A 19,662-nucleotide genomic window follows, 5' to 3' on the forward strand; every position below is an offset into this window, starting at 1 on the left:
TCATTCTGTCTGTGCTGTGGAAGTTTTTGTCACCAAAACAAATTCCTTGTATGTGTAAACATACTTGGCAATAAAGCTCATTCTGATTCTGATTCTTATGTTTGGAAAGGAAGCTGTCAGTTCATTGATGACGTGGTACTGCTACAGCAAATGCCCTCAAACCTCCGCCTCTGAGCTTTTGGCAAAATCTTTCCGAAGGCTCCTTCCATGAGCTTCCCTTTCTAAAAATCTACAGCTACAAATGCATGTGAACAACTGTTTTCAGTTCAAAATGTAGGATAAATATGCAAACGAAAACCAAACACTAAGAACTGGACAACAGCAAAATCCTGGCCCATCTACAACATGCGATCACCTACGTAAACGAATTAAAGAATGGGCTCAGACGTGGGCAGCGAGACCTCTGGAGCACAATGCTGGAGATTTCATCCCCCCTAGAGCTTACCTTTCTCAAAGATTTCCTTCAGCACACCTCGCTTAATCAGCTCCTCCCTGCTCTGCCTCATGGACATCTTGCGCTCCAGGGCTGAGGAGACAGGAGAGTGGATGTTAGCGCTGACCAAGCATCCCACATCCACCTCAAACTTGAGTGAGTTAGCATCACAAAACAGTTAACAGGCTCATTATAAAAAATTTAAAAAAAAAAAAACACACACACACACATTGTTGCACTGGCAGCTGCAAACACATTGAGGACATGAGGGGTTGGGCTGTCAGTCATTCAGGAACAGTCCAGTCTATCTCCAGTCCTCAACTCCCAGATCCAGTTCACACATTGATGCAGGTGAGGGCCACAATCACATTTGTGAAGGAACAAGTGTGCGGGAACAGACGGTATTCTGATTTTCTAGAGGCCAATAGAGAACATCAGCAGAGCCCAGTAAATGAGCTTCTGTTCCCAGTCACTCCGAAGACTCATGCGGAGTTAATTCTGCTAAAGTGTGCCTTTTATGTGTGTTTTTTTATCTCTTAGATCTGTCTGATCATCTGAGGTTCTCTACAATGGCGATACTGTATCCCAGACAATTGTTTTCCATTTTTCTCACAGCTTTGTCCACTGTAAGACTGTCAACCTTACATGAATATAGGAATTCATACAGCAGGGTAATTTTTACTTTATCAATTCAGGGCAAGGTATGCATCAGTTTGGAGAAAAGTATCTGCTGAATGAATAAATGCAAATGCAGGTACCTTGATCAAGGGTATTACAACAGCAGCAAGGATCTGAACTGGGTTTCTCTGAATGCCAGGTAACACTTTTAACAGTTCATAGTCTTGGGAGGCATGGTAGCACAGCGAGTAGTGCTGCTGTCTCACAGTACCTGCCTGATGCGAGAGAATGTGGGTTCGATTCCTCGCTCGGTCTGCGTGGCGTTTGCATGTTCTCCCCACGTGTGAGTGGGTTTCCTCCCAAAGACATGCTGTTTGGGTTTTCCCACAGGTGTGAGACACAGAGAGAGTATTTCACTGATGTATGGATGAGTGACTTATTGTAAGTCACCTTGGTGGATAAGATGTGAGGACTGATAACACTACATACTGTCAGTTGTGTTTGAAAAAGAGTGTTTGCCTAGTGAATAAATGTAAATGGTGTCCCACATAATATATGAAGGGCAGCAGGCAGCCTAATAGTAAAGGTTTTGTCTTTGAACCAAAAGCCTTACCACCTCTTAGGTCAGGGCTGGTCAACAGGCTGCTACCATTTTCCTGAGTCTCATCAGAAGACATATGGACCAAACCAAAACCAAAAACTGCTTAAGCATTGAAATAAATCTTAAAAGGGTAGACCTAGAGCAGAAGGTAATGTAGCACTTAATGCTGGCACTTTATAACCACAGGGCCTATGTTTGAATCCTCCTCCTACTATAGTGTCGTTGATCAAAGTATTTACCCTGAACTGATACAGTAAAAGTTGCCCTGCCTTATGAATGGTTAAATCTTTTTAAGTAGATTAGTAGACAAAATTCATATTTTATGTCACCTTAGAGAAAAATGTTATACAAATATTGGCTAATAATATTATTCATGACATTAAAAAACCCCAAGCAGAAATTTTGCAGCACAAAAGGAGTTACTGAATTTTTAAAATGGAAAAGAAATTCTTATGTTGCTAGTCATTGTGGACAAGGACATCTGAATGGTGTAGTTTCCCCTCCTGAGTTATGTAAGCATGTTGACACATGGTGCTGTTCAAATGCTGAAATCCTCCAGCACCAGTACCTTGTCCCCAAAAAAAAAAAAAAAAAAAAAAAAACTTCCAGCTGCCACCCCACGTTACAACACAGCCAACCCACCTCCTTGACCCTCTCTATTAATAATGCTCCATCCAACAGGGACTTAGCGTTTCATTGCAGCAGCAACGTCAGGAAGGCAATCTGAAACAAAAAAGGACCGACCCACGCAACAGAGCCAATTAAAATTCTGAGACAAGTGTGCAGCAGAAAAATCGGACACAAAAAGGGCCCGATTCCCCACAGGTCCGATGAGTTGCACTCATTCCTGCTGAAAAGATCTTGTGTGTGTGTCTGTGTATGTGAGTGTGTGTGAGAGAGAGAGAGAGAGTGCAAGCTGCTGTGAGCCCTCCATACCAGGGCTTTAAGCTGCAGCTGCACATAAAAGGATTTTACTATGGTCCTTTGCAGAAAATTGGCTATTAAAATGTCAGTTTCCCCTTCATTTTTCACCCCATGTTGGTGAGACTCAGCTGTCCTCATCTCCCCACAAGCACCCCAGCATGACTCCATACACTACAAACTGCCTTCAGTTTACAGCCCATTTTTTTGTCCTGTGTATTTGTCTTCTGCTCCTGTTCTGTGTTGCACCATGGCCTCTGAAGAAATGAAATTCTGTTCCACTGTATACAAGCTATATAGAGGAATGACAATAAAAACAACTTGAACTTGAATGCATTCCCCTGAACTGTCCTCACAGCACCACACAGGACACACAAGCCCAACAGGAGGACCCCTACATTGTTTTGCTGGTATATAACCTTTGCAGGATAGATATATGGCCACCAGCCTCAATTAACCCAATTCCTTGTTAACCTTACTCTCAAACCCCATGAAGGCACAGGAACCAGCTGTTTTAGGCCTGTCAGCATTCACCACACCTATACGAGAACTTTCCGCTTCTCCCGTCGATTGTGACCCTCACTTAGCCACACGATGCTGAAAAGGGTTAAAAACAATACTGCAAATGTACATTACATCACAAACAGATTAACCTCAAATTAAAAAAAAAATAAATCCAGAGGGTGTTCTAACAGCATAAGAACTGATTAATATTTGTGAAAATTTGGGTACTGTGGAGCAGAGAGTGGTTGTCATATCCTATCATCCATGTGAGACACTACAAAAATCCATGATTCAGCATGCCTAAGATACAAATCGGGAGCTCATCAAAGGCCCTTGAGCACGGATCTCAGGAGCCTCAGAGTGTCCAATCTGCAAAACTCTGACTTCTTTTTAACATGCCCTCTAGAAGGACAACTCTTGCCTTCTGCAGGCAGCTTTACTGTAAGCCTGAAAAGGCAGGCCTAGGAACGAGACCACATCCAGCCACCCCTACTCCTCTATTTTGGTCATACCCAATTCAGTTCTGGCCATGCCCTTTCCATCACATAACCATCCTGTGCCAGACAGTCCAAATACCTATGAAAGACAAATACATAACGAAACAGAAAAAACTTAATTCCAAAGGAAATTGCACATTAACAAAGGTATTTTCACATGCACTGCCCAGAACCACACATTAACTTTTGCACCCATTTACACCATTGGGCAGTTTCCCCAGTGGAAGTTTCTGCCAGTTTCCATTTCAATAAAATTATTTCTTCATCTACATATTGAGTACCTTCAATGAAGGCTGCATTTTAATTGGATATAAATGAATGCCAGGTGGAAAACAAAGCATTTTTTTCACCGAAATGAGTTATTTATGATCATAATCATATTAATGGATCCTCTGCCCTTCAGAACAAAGCCTCTTACTTCAAGGACTTAAAAGAGAGGGGGGGGGAAAAAAAAATCATGAACAGAAAGAGGTTTATGGGAAAAGCCACCTCCTGATGGTCCAGATAGGCCTGGATTACATAAACATCCACCCTTAAAACAGATTAATGTCAATCTGATCAAAGTGAAAAAGTACTTACTGCACAGGTTTGTGACATAACTGTAAGTGAGGCTGTTACAGAACAGGAGAGGCTGCCTAATCTAGACTGTAGTCTTGTAAACTGTACCTTGGTTAACCATATATCTGCTGTAGATATTGTATGCTGGGTACATAAAAGTAGGCCATTATAAAATCAGAAAGTTTACATGAGATGAATGTGTTGGTGTTTAAAAGGACCTACAGCAGAGCATCACGTTTCCCCAGCTGCTGCTAACTAGCCCTGATGCCGTCTACACAAAAGTGGGGAAATAAGATATTTACATAACTGTGACATGTTCTCATTATCATGCTAATTTCTGTGTCAAATACGACAAGAAACCCCTTAGAAGCAGCACTGGTGTGAAACAACGTTCCCTTCACAAACCGGCAGATCCAATGAGGGAGACCTCCCGGCTGCGCCCAGTTTGGCACCGGAGTCACTCAGAATTCTGCTCCAACATGCCCGTCAGCCAATCAGCAGGCTAACAAATGACCGACGGTCTTCAGTTACCGTACAATACGTAGGTAAACGCTTTAGACGTGTTAAATGTGGATTTGCTTTGAACAAAGCATTCTTCAAACAAACACATTCTTCAAACAAATTTTCCAATTAATTCTTTTCTTGTGCTCAATTACCACATACAAGCTGTTTTTACACTGGCAAAAAAAGAAAATGAGGATGACAGATTTACTGCTCCCTCCACCCTCTGTGCTGAGGATCCCACAGGAATGGTAGCAAAAAACATTTTCAAACGCTGCTATCGCTCTGCAGTCAGAAGGTTCCCGTTTCAGAGTTGGGGGTTATCAGAGCCTCAGAGCTCATTTTAAAAGAAGAAAGAGGAACAGCATTCACTCAACTAGTGAAAAATTTTTCAAGTTTGATTTGTCGCTTTCGGTACTGCTGTTAATTCACAGCTCAAATTTAGTGAAGTTATGGAATGTAGGTTAATTATTCTTACATATTTGCAAAGGGAAACGTATTTTTATCAATATCCTTCACACTAGAATCTCCCTACAAATATGTGGTTGACTCACGTGGCTAAATTTCTTCAGCTAGAAAAATTATCATAATCATAATCAACTGATGAAGATGGTCTCGTCGTGGAACTCATTTCACAGTGCTACGTGGTTAATTGTTACAGGGCAGTCTTGGGTTATATTCACCTGTATTTGTATTTTTTCTGTTTACCAATTTTCATTTCCTTTACATTTATTAATTTAGGTCATGTTTTTATCCAAAGCGACTAACAATATTAAAATACTTAGAATTATTTACTCATTTATACAGCTGCCTAATTTTACTGAAGAAATTTTAGGTACAACAGCTGGAGGTAGGATTCAAACCTGTGACCTTCGGGTGCAAAGGCAGCTGCTCTGACCACTACGCTACCAACTGTCACGTAAAACCAGAAATCCTTCCAGACCCTTGACTCTGTCTATGTTGCCGTTACGCAGTACTGTTCTGTTGTCATTTAAAAAAATAAAGAGAAGAACTTGTAAAGTACATGTTCTTTCAAGATCATTTTTAACTTTTTTCCCCAGACACCCAAAAGGAGGATTACCACAGACTAAAGGCTCCCACACTGGCTGAGCTATTTAGATGTGTCATGTGTAGACACTCTGCCTGGACACAGCCCTCTCCTCTCAGTGGCCCATCCATGCAAAGTGTCACTGCTGCTCAGGGGGAGTATTTTCTTCTGCATTCAGCACATTTACATTAACACATATTTAACTGACCCTTTTATTCAAAACACTGCTGATTGTACAATACATATTACAATATTAAGCTGTTTACAATGATTTACCCATTTATAAAGTAGGGTTGTTGTACTACATAGAATTCAATTCAAGGTAACAACCCTGATCAAGTTTACTACAAGTGGGAGGTGAGAATCAAACCTGTCCTTCAACTGGAAGGCAGCAGCAGCTCTTACCGCTACTCCACATGCTGCCATGGAAGAGAACCAATTAGTCCCAAATAACTGGGGAAACCTGTACACTGATATGTGTTATGACCAATGAGATCTTTATTAATTCAGTGACAGGTGTTAACTAGAGGTATTCCCTTATCATAAAACACAATGCACTATAATACCCACGGATGTAAAGGAGGAACAAAAAAGCAAGATAAATGTGAAGGAAGTGCCATGAAGTCTTGAGAGGTTGCAAAGTCAGCAGGTGCTGAACAGAAAGAAAAACATGGCACAAGGTCACTGTGTAAACAGGAAATGAAACGCAGCTCATCATTATGTCTGTGTTAATGGAGAGGAGACTGGTGGGACTTAGAAAGGGCAGTAATTAAGTCCAAACATGGGCCAAGCTTGAAAAGCTTCTTAAAAATCATTCAGACCGCAGTCTTGTTTGTAACCCCCCACTGACTGCACTGGCATTTACAGTTTGGCCAGGGCACTTGACCTGATCTGTGTGACATCCTAACCCCTGGCTCTGAACCCAACGGCCACCAGTCAAGGGGTATCTTAAAATCTGAGATGAAAGTATTCCTCAGGACTGGAGCCAGGCAAAAATGGACACCCTGAGCACTCTTACCCCCCTCTTAGCCCCCCCTCTACCCATACATACATCCATTATCAATAACTGTTTGTCCAGTGTAGGATCACAATGGTCTTGAGTCTAACCTGGAAGCACAGGGTGTGAGGCAGGATACACCATGCACAAGATGCCAATCTGTTACCGGGCAATCATATACACTCATTCTACACACAACAAGCAATTTAGAGTCACAACCTGAAACACAGGTCTTTAGATTGTAGCAGGAAACTCACAAAAACATGGAGACATGCAAACTCACACACAGGCTAAAACAGATTCAAACCCACAGTCCAGGAGCTGTGAGACACCAGCACTACCTTCTGCACCATAAGGCAGCACAAGGACAAAATTCACTATTATTAACCAATTAATCTAAGAACTTTATCCAAAGCAACTTACACAGTGAAGATAGAAGATTTACCCAGTTATACACCCTGGTCATTTTTACAGTATCAATTTAGAGCAAATACCTTGATCAAGTGTACTACAGCAGGAGCATGGGTTTGAACTTGGGTCTTTCAATGTCAAGGTGATGGCTCTAACCACTATTCTACCTACTGCAAAAAAGACACTCTTCTGGGAGCTGGATTTGAACCAGCAGCACAAAGATGTTCAACACTACATCACTACAGCTATCAGACATGGAAGACAAAGGCAACATCTGACATTGTTCACTGTACAAAAAGAAGGAAAAAAAAATGTACAAATGAACAAACAGAAGGGCGTGTGCTACAATTCTACTGCTAGAAAAAAACCCAACTGCTGTTTCAAAGAAGAGGGAAGAAAATGGGGCACAACCCCCAGACGTGTAAACAGTCAGCCAAATATAGCACACAGGCTACATCGTTAATGGGGGGTCCGCGATTCTGGTTTGCATCGATCGACCATCTCTGAACGGGTCTCGCGCAGAGCTAATCACCGATTCCAGTGCAGTGGCCTGGGTGTAGGCAGGCAAGGCTGAGCTGACTCACAGCTCACATGGAGAGCAGCAGGAGGACTACAAATGAGAAGCGCTCCGAGGGGGCTCAAATTTGGCTTCCACAAACACAGGGCTTGAGCAAAGGGTGAATTAATTTACAGACTGTAGCATAAGACCGAGCTGTCGCAACCCTTGAGCAGCCTTCAGACGGAATTGCTTCAAATAGGAAGAAGAGGACCTGAGCTGTATATCTGTCCATTTGAAAAAGAAACAACTGCCAACAGACGGCATTCAAAGACGCTGGCTCCTCTGTTGCCTCTATCTCCCTCCTGCATCTGGTTCATCCATTTATGACGCAATCAAGCCTTGCTTGGAGCGTTTAATTAAAAACCAGACATGTGTGCAGAGACGGATTTTCACTTTTGTGAAAAACAGGAAGGTTATGGCAACACATGAGAATGCGTGCGTGCGGTGACCAGCATGTACCTCATACTCAAACAAAAATAAAGCCCATCTTTGAAACCGTCTCAAAATGAAGATGAGCTCCTAAAAGGTCTCAGATTCGTGAGCAAACCACCAATTTTATGAAAAGCACTAAGCAAGTGTGTATAACCATGCCCAAAGGCCAATCTATTCCTCCATCAGCATCTCCAGGAAGGTTCTCTCTCCCGGGGTAGCGCATCCACCCATCCCTGTATATCAAATGAGCTCAGATATCTTTACTCTCCTCTGTTCACTTCCAAAATCCAGTTCTTCCCCTTTGATGCCTTGGGTAAAAACATGCTCCAATTTATTATGCATCTTTATGCGGCTCCTCGTATGATGTATACCGATTAATATGGTGCATTGTGACAAGATAACTGTACTCTAAAATCACGTGTCTGCATCCAAAATCTCTCCTTCTGTTGATATAATGCATGTATTTTTCCCAGATGTACATTGCTTTATAGAAAAGCAAATGCTAATGAATACATGTAAAATGTAAAAGCATGACAGAAGAACTCCGACACTCAGTCCAATGGCAGAGAATGAAGTAGCCCCTCCACCTACTCAGATTCTTTACGTATAATGCAAGAAATGGAGGAACTAGCCAGTCTTTACACCCCACCCGCAAGTTTAGAGACCTTATTTGCAACTCCCCCAAAGCGCTCAGATGAAAGTTGCTTTAAAGAGATAATATATGCTTTCTAACTGAATACTATTAACATTTTTACATATAAAATAGATAAATTAACTCATGCAAATGATGACTAACGAAAAAATGTTTAATCAGAGCTGCTTAACAAAATGCCCCTAGAGGAAAAAACAGATTGAAAAATGTGTAAAATCACAATTGAATCTGACGGGTGGCTACGACGACCCAAACTGCTAGCTGTCACGGCTCTGTTGGAAAGGCAAGAACCTTTCGTGCTAATTCACTGTTCTGTTTTCCTTGGGGTTTCCTGTACAGCAAAAATTGGAAGAATTTTCTCAGTTTCCAGATTCCCATGGAAGGCATCAGAGACCAACAGAGAAGAAAAGCGACCTGGCCTACAAGGTATCAGATGTAGGGTGGCGCACTCACCAGCTGAGGTCTGCTTAAACTTCTCACTCTTCTTCTTCCGCCACTTCCAGGGTTTGAGAAGGCGGCCCAAGGTGGCGAATTTGCTCCTTCGTCGGATAGGTGGTGTGTGGGTCCCAGGTACGAGGGAGTCGGAGCGCATTGCAGCCAGCCTTTCGACTTCCTCTGCTGGAGAGGGCAAGGTGAACAGGAAAAGAGAGAGGATGAAGACATCAGCACAGAACCACAGATTTTAGTACATTCAATAAAATTACAGAATATATTAAATAATGATCATCACTGATCCTCATTGATGGGTCAAAGGGAAACCAAGGCAACACTACTGAAGTAAACAAGGACACCGAAAAGCAATAGGCCCTGGAAGGTGTACTGTGTGGTTTGGTTTTGGTGAAAACAGTAGGTCTAGCTAACAAAGGACACATCAGGGTATGGGATGTCAGTGGACTCGATCTGGTGAACTGCACCCATGTGGTGCACCATTTGCCCGTCCACATGGAAACAGTCGCACAACAAAATACCCAAATAGTTGCTGGATCTGAACACAAGGATGTGTTGGACAGGATGGTGTGAAGGTGGCACAATGGTTTAGGTCTTGCCACAGCCAGTGGAATGGTCAAGGGGGCCTGATGTGACACGTAGAGTAACTGAACAATACTAAACAGTAAAATCACTTCAGTGAAAAATCACATCACACATGCAATCTTGTAGGCGAGAAACTCATGCGCAGGTTTTACACTTGGGGGAGATTTCAGACGAATGGCATATAAAGATCACGTCAATGATTAACCTGAGACTGCAGCGCCTTCAGCATGATGACAAGAAGCAGGTCCAAATTTAAAATGCTTAAATATTAAAATATGACAATGACTGATCATGACTAACAAGCTCGTCCCTTGGCAAGCACCTTTATAAAAAGGATGTACTCGTGCACAGCCCCTGCATGTTCAGCCTTACGTTAGCCAGGACCTAAATGCGTCTCTGAGAACAAATCAAAAGGAGGGACTTGAGCAGCAGATGGCATAGTGTTTAGAGCTGTGTCCTAGCTTTCAATGCCCCCAAAAGGTCCTGGGCTTCAATCCCCCGCCTACTCTACTACCCTTGATCAAGGTGCTTACCAGAATTGATACAATTGAAGTGACCCCTCTGTATAAATGGGTAAAGTTTAGGTATCTTAGTATAGAATCCGATCACGTCAGAAATTAATAAGTAAAAATTTAATGAATACATTAGACTACTGGACCCCCAATTTCCCCTCAGTTGAAAACAGAATTTTGGGTAAGCCCAGAAATACTGCATGAAGTGACACACAGAATGACTCAAATTCTTATCCATCATGGACAATGACTCTCACCCTCTGCATAACACCCTGGGTAAATACCTTCAGCTGTTACAATGAGCTACCTCAGGTCATTTCTACCAGCAGTCATTAGTCTCTATAATGAGTCCTCAGGATATCACTGTGGTACTGAGCTGCTAGTTTTTTTTTTTTTTTTTTTTTTTTAACTGATTAGCATTCACTGTCTATTTTTGTACTATTCCCTGTCTATTTTGGCACCATTTATTTTTTTCAAAGTTATTCCAAGGCCTTCTGTTACTATATTTACTCATTTAACAGATGCTTTTATACTAAGTGACTTACAATGTTAAGCTACTTATTACTGACTCATTTATACAGCTGCATAATTCTACTGGAGCAAGTTAGCATAAAAAAACTTGTTAAAGAGTAGTACAACGGGAGGTGGCATTTGAACCTGCAACCTTCCAAAGACCACAACTCTAACCACTACAGTACCAGGTGTTCAATTTATGTACTTGTATGTACTGTGAAGTTGTATAAACACTTGAAACCTCATGCAATTTCCTTTGGGAAATATCAAAGTTTTTTTTAAAACTTACCGAAGCAAGTATTAGTTAATTTGATCTAAATGTTTCACTGCCAACCTAAAATACCTTCTCCACTACAGTAGCACTTCCTCCAAGCCACATAATGATTCACCAGCGCTGCCCTTATTGAGTTTTAAAAGCCACCAACATATTGAGGCAGTAGCAACGTGTACAAATCAAACAATGCGATTAGAGGTAGTAAATAGGACAGGTGCCAGACAAGACATGCTCTTGACGCAGATCCCAAAGTGCTTCTATGACCTCTGGGATAATTTTTTCTCAGGCCCACTTGGCACACCATACAGCTATAAATTTGAACGGTGGAAGGCCACCTTCGGCAGAGCACCCCCACCCTACATGCCTCTCTCCATTAATGGGCAAGATTAGCAATGGAGAAGGACTACCAGCTGAATCCTGATTGGGCTGGAGCGGAGTGCGCATTCTCCCTGTGGACAGGCCGAGCGGGGATTAGTCCCATGAAGAGATCCGATCTCGTGCAAAGCCGATGCCGGGGACAATGAGTCGTTTTCCCTTCAGCTAACTGACACACTGCATTGCAGAGGGGGGACACAGAGGAAACGTGAGCACCCCAATGCGTTTGGAGCTCCCTGCACCTCTGCCAACACAATCGGGAAAATTTCTTATGTCTCTAGCACAAAGGTAGCACAGCCTAGAAGTGAGAGTGGTTTTTTCATTTTTTTTTTAAAAAAAAAAAAAAAAAAGACAGAACAATAATAATGTCCATGTTACAAGGACAGAAAACTTCAAGAAGATGCTAAAAATACCCCCTCCTGCTGCCACAACAATACACTCACCTCAAATGTATAACTTTAAGCTGATATTGAAAAAAATTTAAATCCAACATTAGATGCCTTGGTATGGAACATGTCCAAACAATGATTTAACAGCCTCGTAGAAAGGCCAACTGGTATAAACAACATAAACACACATTAAAATAAATAAATCACATAGGGACTGCATGATGGAGCAACTGGCATTAATATGGCATTTTGCATAGCTTACTTGGAGCTTCATGGGACTGAAACAGAATGGTAGACTATTTTGGCACATACTTTACAAGAACACACAGCAAAACAGTAACTGCGGGAAATGAAGTGAGATTCTGAAATATCTGGACTTCATGTCTGCGCACAAAGTGGTATGTTGTTGGTTTGTATCTGCTGAGTGCAAACATCTGCAGTGCAAATGCTGGGCATGGTTCATACCATCTCTACCATAAACCCAACCTTCCCCCGAATCTTAAAAAATCAAAAGCCAGCCTTCAAAAACAACATATTTAACAACAGATAATCAGGCGTCATTATTTAAAAATCACAAGAAATTTTGCTAAAGCATGAACTGTAACAAAATCCAGCAGGAAAACATGAGTTTGAGCAGTTCTTCATTCATAACGTAATAGAAACTGCAGTGAATATCCAGCTACGATATATTTTGCATACAGAGATGAGGGGAGATACTAATAAGAGAGCGGGAAGTGCCGGGTCCGGGATCCACATTCTGCGTGAAAAACGAGTGCGGGAAATGTGTCCCAGGTAAAAGCACTTTGGGATCGTACAGGATGCAGAGAGTTATGATCAATTTGTATTAGACTAACACCATTGTGCAACGTGACTGACAATGTTAGATACACTAAGCTACCTACCTACATACCCTACAAAGCAACACACGCACAAGGCAGAAGTTCCTAATTTCGTCCAGGTCATGAATCCCTTTAAGACCCCGATGAAAGCCAAGGGGCCCCTCCTAGAAAAATGGCCCTGAATAAATTTCAAACAAAATACTGCACCGGAAATTGATTAGGTTCACAAAGAATTACATCCTAGACAGTACAGCAATATTTCCATTATATTTCTTTCAGAAAATGTTAGACCCCCCCCCCCCCACAAAGGCCATGCGGAGACCCTGCTTGAAAACCCCTGCACTGTGGGGGATGTCCAACCTAGAGTGACCAGTTCACCTGAAACATTTACTTTATTATTGCGAGAGAAACGCACGCGAATACAGAAACTCCATACTAACAGCCGCAGCACATCCACATGTCATTAACACTGGCCAGAGTGAGTACACACTGGGGATTGTGTGTTACACTGAGCGGTGTTACACTGACTGTCCCGCAGCGATTTCCACACGGATCCCTTGAACACAGTGAGTGAGACGAGAGGACCGAAGCGAAAGGCGGGACGTGGACTTTCCACTGACTCTGACCTCCAGCCCTATTTGACACCTGCTGACTAGAGGTCCGATGAACCATAAAGACGTGACGTGTCCGGACGGATTTAGGTTAAATCAATACATGTACTCGCCAAATATCTCATTTGCATATGGGGGGGAGGGGGGGTGGAGTCACTGTGCTACTTCAAGTTATTGTCCTTCAGAGTAAGCAGGCATCTGATTTGTGTATGTGTGTGAGGAGGAAAATCAGAATGAGACACGGCGCCGGAGAGAAAGACTGCTCACTGAGTGTGTGAATAAAAACTCAAACCGATCCATCGCTGTTGCCTCCCCCCCCCGACCACACACACCCTTGGTAACGCTGACAGAGGTGACACGGACTCCCTGCACCCAAAACTCTCTCCTCAGAGAGACCGCGGTGGAAACCACAGACACACAGGCACTCAAACAGAAACACACACCCTACCCGTTCGTCCCCTCCAGCCCCCGGAAGCCTCACTCCATACCTCCGTAACGCAACTCCGTCAATATATTATAATAATAACTCCCTCAATCTCTCCGTCCATCTGCATCTCCGTTTCTCTGCGCCGCGGCGCTCGCGCTCGGAGCCCCCGCGAGCAGCACATAGACTCGCGGCGGCCAGCGCGCCACTCTGCCAGTGGCGGCGCGAGCGCCGCGCGCCGAACGAAGGACGAAGCAGCGGCAGGGCGACCGCCGCGAGCTCGCTCACCGTCTCGCGGCGCGGTTCCGCGGCTGCAGTTGCTGCAGATGTGTTTGATCTCCTTGCCGATGTGGCAGTGGATGATGAAGGGCACGCTGCTGCTGCTGCCGCTGCCGCCGTTGGTCCCGCTGGAGGAGGGCGGCTTCTTGCTGCCGAACGTCTTCATCTTTACCAGGTAGAAGGCGCTCTTCTTTTTCTTCTGCTGTTGTTGCTGCTGTTGCTGTTGCTTCACCATCTCCGCCTTCATCCCCGCAACGCCGTCCCCGCAGCTCGTGCCGAACCAGGTGCCGCGCATGACGGCGCGCGCAGGGTCCGCCGCGGGGTAACAGGGAGCCTTCAGCATGCCTGCAGGCGCGCGCGGAGGAAGGGGAGACGGTCCGAGGCTGGGCGCCGTCGTCGATGCCTTGGCTTCGCGCTCGCGCAACTCTCCCAGCTCTCCCTCCTCCGCTCCGCGTCCTCCGACTCCGTGCACGCGCACCCGTCCGACACCGCTGTGTTCGCGCCCGACCTCGAGCCCCGGCTCCGAGCGGCGCGAGGAGACGACGAGGCTCTACAGTCGAGTCTCCAACAACGGTGTTCCGTGTCGCCCCGTTTCCACGCGCATCACTCCCTCCCCCCTCCCGTGGAGGAGCGAATGAGGTTCCGCCCCCTCCCACCAGGCAGAACTGGGATCCGCGGCGGGAGAGAGCAGGGAGGCGGTGATCACATCACCACGACAGTCAGTCATCACAGCAGCTTTCATAATCTGTCTTCATCACATCATCATCATCACCACCACCACCACCAGTGGTGATCACCACAACCTTCATCAAATCATCATCACAGTCACCCCGAGTATAGAAACTCTCAGAACTGCAGTGCAGTGCAGTAGACTAATGTCAGGCAGTTTCAAGGCCATTTCCAATGCGACCTGGACTCAGCTGCAGGTAAGGTACACCTGTACATACCAGTACATCCCTGCCAGCGTCTCGGTCGATCAATTACTCAACCGGCAAAGTAACGACCTGTTGACCAACCAACCAGCCAGCCAGTCAATCAATAAATGATCAATTATACGTATCTATTCATTAACGTCCCAGTAGTTACCCGGACAGATATACGAAAAATGTTAACTTCGCAATAATATCTAACAAAAACGTTGCTCTCGTGCCCGCAGTGTCCTCCCACGTCCTGCGAAGATACATACATCCCTATTTCCTGGATATGCGTGACCCTGCGCTATAATCCTGTTTGAGGCCATTGTGAAGGGATCCCTTCCCCTGATGGCTTTTCGAGATGGGTTTTAGCCCAGGCCGCAGACATCAAAGGGCCCTCGCAGCCCCCAACGGAGCATTTTATTTTCTCGCTGTGCCGAGTTATAATGTGGATCCACTTATCGCTGATTTTTGAAATATTGACATTTTAATGAGTTTAAAAGCACAGATTTTCAAAGTTGTCTGAGGTCACGGTCAATAAGTCAGTAAAAACCTGCTGAAGCACAAGGTGCCCCCCTTCCCGCACACACACACACACACACACACACACACACACACACACACACACACACACACACACACACACAGCGCAGTCAGCATCACCGATGTCACACGGGGACACCAACAAAGGAATTTACAGACCAGATGACAAATATTCACACGGCACTTCCTCTCCACAGCAGCAACTGCGAACAGTTACAGGGAACAGTAACACGGCAGAGTAAACAACTGAGTCTATTCTTAACCTCATTTGTTTCACTCCAGACTCTAAAATCAGTTCTAAATCACAATCAATAAAAAAAAAAAAACAATACAGACCTCCTCAATTTATTCGCTGCTTAGGTTCTGCAAAAATCCCATATATAACCACCGTAAATAAAATACTTTTAAGGCTTTTTTTTCCAACTCTGGGCTACATTAAATTTAAAGCTAATTTAAAACGCCTGAAAAATACACTGTTTTTGACTAAGTCATCTCCAAAATGTGCAAAATGTAATATCATATTAATGATTACAGACAGTAGCCAGAGTGTAAACACTGTGGAACTGAGTTGAATCAAGGCGGCTCCACACTCCTGATCTTTTCTGCTTGTTTTTAACTACCGTCTCTTGGTGCGTGAAAAGCAGCTGGTGTTTACTTCCTTCCAATCATAAATTTTATGAACCGGATAAGTGAAGACAATTCAGTTAAAAATAAAAATTAAAAAAAACCAGAGAATGTTTGTACCTCTAAAAATTTGTAACTGAAACATGTGTAACAGCAAAAGGGAGTGTAACCACATGCACACTGACAACGGCTGGAAGTCTTGATTGCTTTCCGATTCTTTTTTTCTTACTTAAAATCCGTAAATATTTTATTTGTTTCCACGTTCCATTTTGCAGGGTTTTAAATTTCCAGGATTAGCAATGATCATGTTTTTTAGGGCACAGCAGAGATGGACCAACCGTTCTCCTGCATTTCAGGGGAAACATCTGCTTTTGTACTGTACTTGTACGTTCATTTTGAGGTAACTCGCACAGGTGAGCGGAGGGGAGGTACAGTATGCGGGAAATCATTTTCTCTGAATGAAATATGAATCCTTCAGAAGGGTGTAAATGATTTTGTCTCTGGCTTTTTGATTTTCTTAAATGTGTGGAGCCTTTTTTTTTTTTCCCCACCCCCCAATTTCAATTCATTTTATGATAGAGCAAAACTGCTAGGATGTTTGGCCAAAAAACTATGTAAACGTTAAACTAACTGGCTACATGAAGTTATTGCCTTTTTACACCAATAAAATGATTTAGTGTGCGACAGAAATGGAATTAAGACCCAAGTAAAAATGCACCATAATGACTCCGAACAGCAAGATTCATGCAAAAGTTGTCTGAATGGCACCCGTCTTCTCCTGTTTCTTATTAGCTGTTGGTTATTTTTCAAGGTCAACGCCGCACATTAATATAATGCAAAAAAAAAAAAAAAAAAAGTCACAACACGTGCATAAATAACATTTGTAAATGAAATATTTCTTCATTTTAAACAGCAAAGCCATTTCATGGCTTTTCACATCCAGTCAGCGGTGGGTGAAAAAAAATGGATCTTTGGATCAAATGGATCTTTTTCAGGCTGCGCTGTAAAAGGTGCCCTTCTGGTTGCTTCCACAAACACGACAAGCAAATTATTATCGTCTCAAAACAGAAATGTGCCCAAAACCTGCCCTGTACAAATGACGGAGGCAGACGGATTCCCCACATGAGGCTTTATGGGCTTTTATATGGAGCTGCTGGTATAATAATCCTGTTATTATGAGGTTTCTTCTGGTGTTTCGTCTTATTTACGTGTGGAACCGAGCAAGACTCAAGTCCTGTATTAGGGAGTAAAGGAGAGTGGGTATTATAACGTCGCAAAGCACTGGATCCAAAGCCTTGTAATGTGCTTCGTTACGGCCAGAGGCGAAAAGGCACCTGCGCGGGACCACCCGTGTGTCCATCAGAGACGGCCTTCCCCGAGTACAGCAACGCAGTCCCTTTCTTTACGTCCGAATCCACAGCTCCCTCAGATCACCTGTGTCTGTTCTTCTCAGGATACCGGGAAGCGTCCTCATCAGACACCAACAGTCCAGTTCGGGACGATCGAACGCAAAAAGGTCCAGCTAAGGACAAGTGGACACCGAACGAAAGAGCGCATTCTGATCCTTCTCACGCCCCTTGTTTTGTGCCATTCCCAGCCTTGCGATGGAACACGCAGTGAGCGGTCGACGCCTGTTGCCAGGTCCACCATTTTTCTAGAATGTAGAACGCTTCTAGACACACCTGAAACGGCACAATGTTCTCCAGAACATACCTTTCATGGCGCTTAAGTGGTCAGTTGCCACTGCGAGAGGAAACAGGGATTAGAAGCCGCACGAACGTCATTCCCTCATGGACCCTGAAGGACAACGCGACGACGCCTTGAGAAGCAGCCTCAGACCTTCACGCTGGCCACTCAACTTCCAAACACAGTCGGGAGTTGGGATACTAGGGTCGTTTGGAGCTCCAAAGTCACTCGTACTCCGAAATCACAACCAACGAAAGCCAGATTGTACAAACTTCCCCTGATTTACTCGCTGGTCAGGTTCCGTTAAAATCTCAGATACAAGGCTGTCTATTTTAGGAGTTTAACTCTGAGCTATATTAAAATGAAAGCTAATTTAAAATAATTGAAAACGAAGAGTCTCCACAAACTCTTGTTCGGCGCTGACCGTTGACCGATTTGTCCCATGAACGCGTGCGGCGTTTTTCATCCTGTTACTACTCGGAGGCGCTCAGGGAAACCAGGTGTGAAGTGTAGACGCTGTGGAATTGAGTTGAATCGAGGCGGTTCCTCACGCCTGCTCTGCTCCGGTGCTCTTTACTGCCATCCATCTGCTCAGTGGGTCAACGCAGGCTGCATGTGCTTCGCTCCGAACGGAAATTGTACAAAAATACTGTGGGAACGTGAATAACATTGAGCGCTAAATAAACAAGGACACTGGAAAACATACACAGTTTTCTCAGCGATTCTAAGGACTGCACATTTACTCTGTATAGGTACTATTTTCCTGTTTTTCAGTGCTGCTCCTTATTTTCTCCTTATGACACTTGCAGCTAGGAGTCCTTCGCTCGCGCTGCAAGGTGAGCGTTGTCTATTAGCGCTAAGAGCGTCACTCGGTATCATCGCATACGATATATTTGGTGGAAGCCAGCAGAATGTCACTGATTTTTTTTTTTTTTTTACCCAAGAGCCCCTCGCTAAACGGAGACGGAGAGCAAACGTCACGGTGGTGCCGAGCACGAGAGGAACGAAATCCCGCAGGACCTGTGGCCCAAGTGGGCCGCGAGCGAGACGAACTGACCTGCGGCGGCGAACCGGCGGAGCCTCGCCACCGACGTCATTAGTTATCGTAACAACGGTCCTGCGCTCATACAGTTACACCGCGGCACAGACACAATGCTGTAACTTTCATTAGTAAATTATATAGTCAATTATACGTTTATGTTACTTTATTTTACATTGGGGGGCGCGATGGTGCAGTGGGTTGGACCGGGTCCTACTCTCCGGTGGGTCTGGGGTTTGAGTCCCGCTTGGGGTGCCTAGCGACGGACTGGCGTCCCGTCCTGGGTGTGTCCCCCCCGCCTCCAGCCTTACGCCCTGAGTTGCCGGGTTAAGCTCTGGCTCCCCGCGACCCCGTATGGGACAAGCGGTTCAGATAGTGTGTGTGTGTTTTTTACATTACTTTGTCATCAGTTAACCATCACTGGCGAGGAGTGATCCACCCCTCAGAGTTTAACACGAGACACCCAAGAGTTGGGCTTTTTTCGCTCCGTTTCGGGATGAAACGCGCATCGCTGGAAGAGCGGGAGCCGAAACTCTGCGTGGCTCTGACCTTCCCGAGCCCTGACTTGGAGCGAAGTGTTCAAATCCCACCTCCTGATGCGCCGAATAAATGGGCAAACTAACGACAACTAAAGAAATTTGACATTGCAAATAATTTTGGACGAAGGAGTCAGATCAAGGTTAATACGTCTGTACGCAAATGCCGAGCGCGCGTGCACGTACGTCACGTTGTGCGTACTGGGAGAATATGTATTTCCGCACGCTCCTAATACAATACTTTCGGATGCATTTATGTTTGGTTTTGTTGCGATCTGGGGTCTTTCCGCATTGAAGCGGAAGTCAACGTGAAAAGAAATTCCCGCAAAAACAACCAAAG

At 44.4% G+C, this 19,662-nt stretch overlaps 1 protein-coding gene across 3 annotated transcripts in view; it reads right to left on the minus strand.

The window, feature by feature from the left end:
- Positions 1–19,662, minus strand: part of LOC108937770 (phosphatase and actin regulator 1-like) — a 67,255-nt gene that overhangs the window by 24,376 nt on the left and 23,217 nt on the right. For 2 of the 3 annotated variants that reach the window (XM_029253706.1, XM_029253705.1), the window contains exons 1-3: positions 13,990–14,426; positions 9,186–9,350; positions 446–526 (exon numbers count right to left, since the gene is read on the minus strand). In XM_029253706.1, the coding sequence (XP_029109539.1) occupies positions 446–526; positions 9,186–9,350; positions 13,990–14,323 (580 nt within the window). In that variant the 5' untranslated portion in view covers positions 14,324–14,426. Of the gene's footprint in view, positions 1–445; positions 527–9,185; positions 9,351–13,989; positions 14,427–19,662 lie in introns of those variants that run through there. The other variant, XM_018757917.2, reaches the window with a different exon arrangement.

Source organism: Scleropages formosus, chromosome 7, assembly GCF_900964775.1.
Source record: "Scleropages formosus chromosome 7, fSclFor1.1, whole genome shotgun sequence".
NCBI classification, from domain to species: domain Eukaryota; kingdom Metazoa; phylum Chordata; class Actinopteri; order Osteoglossiformes; family Osteoglossidae; genus Scleropages; species Scleropages formosus.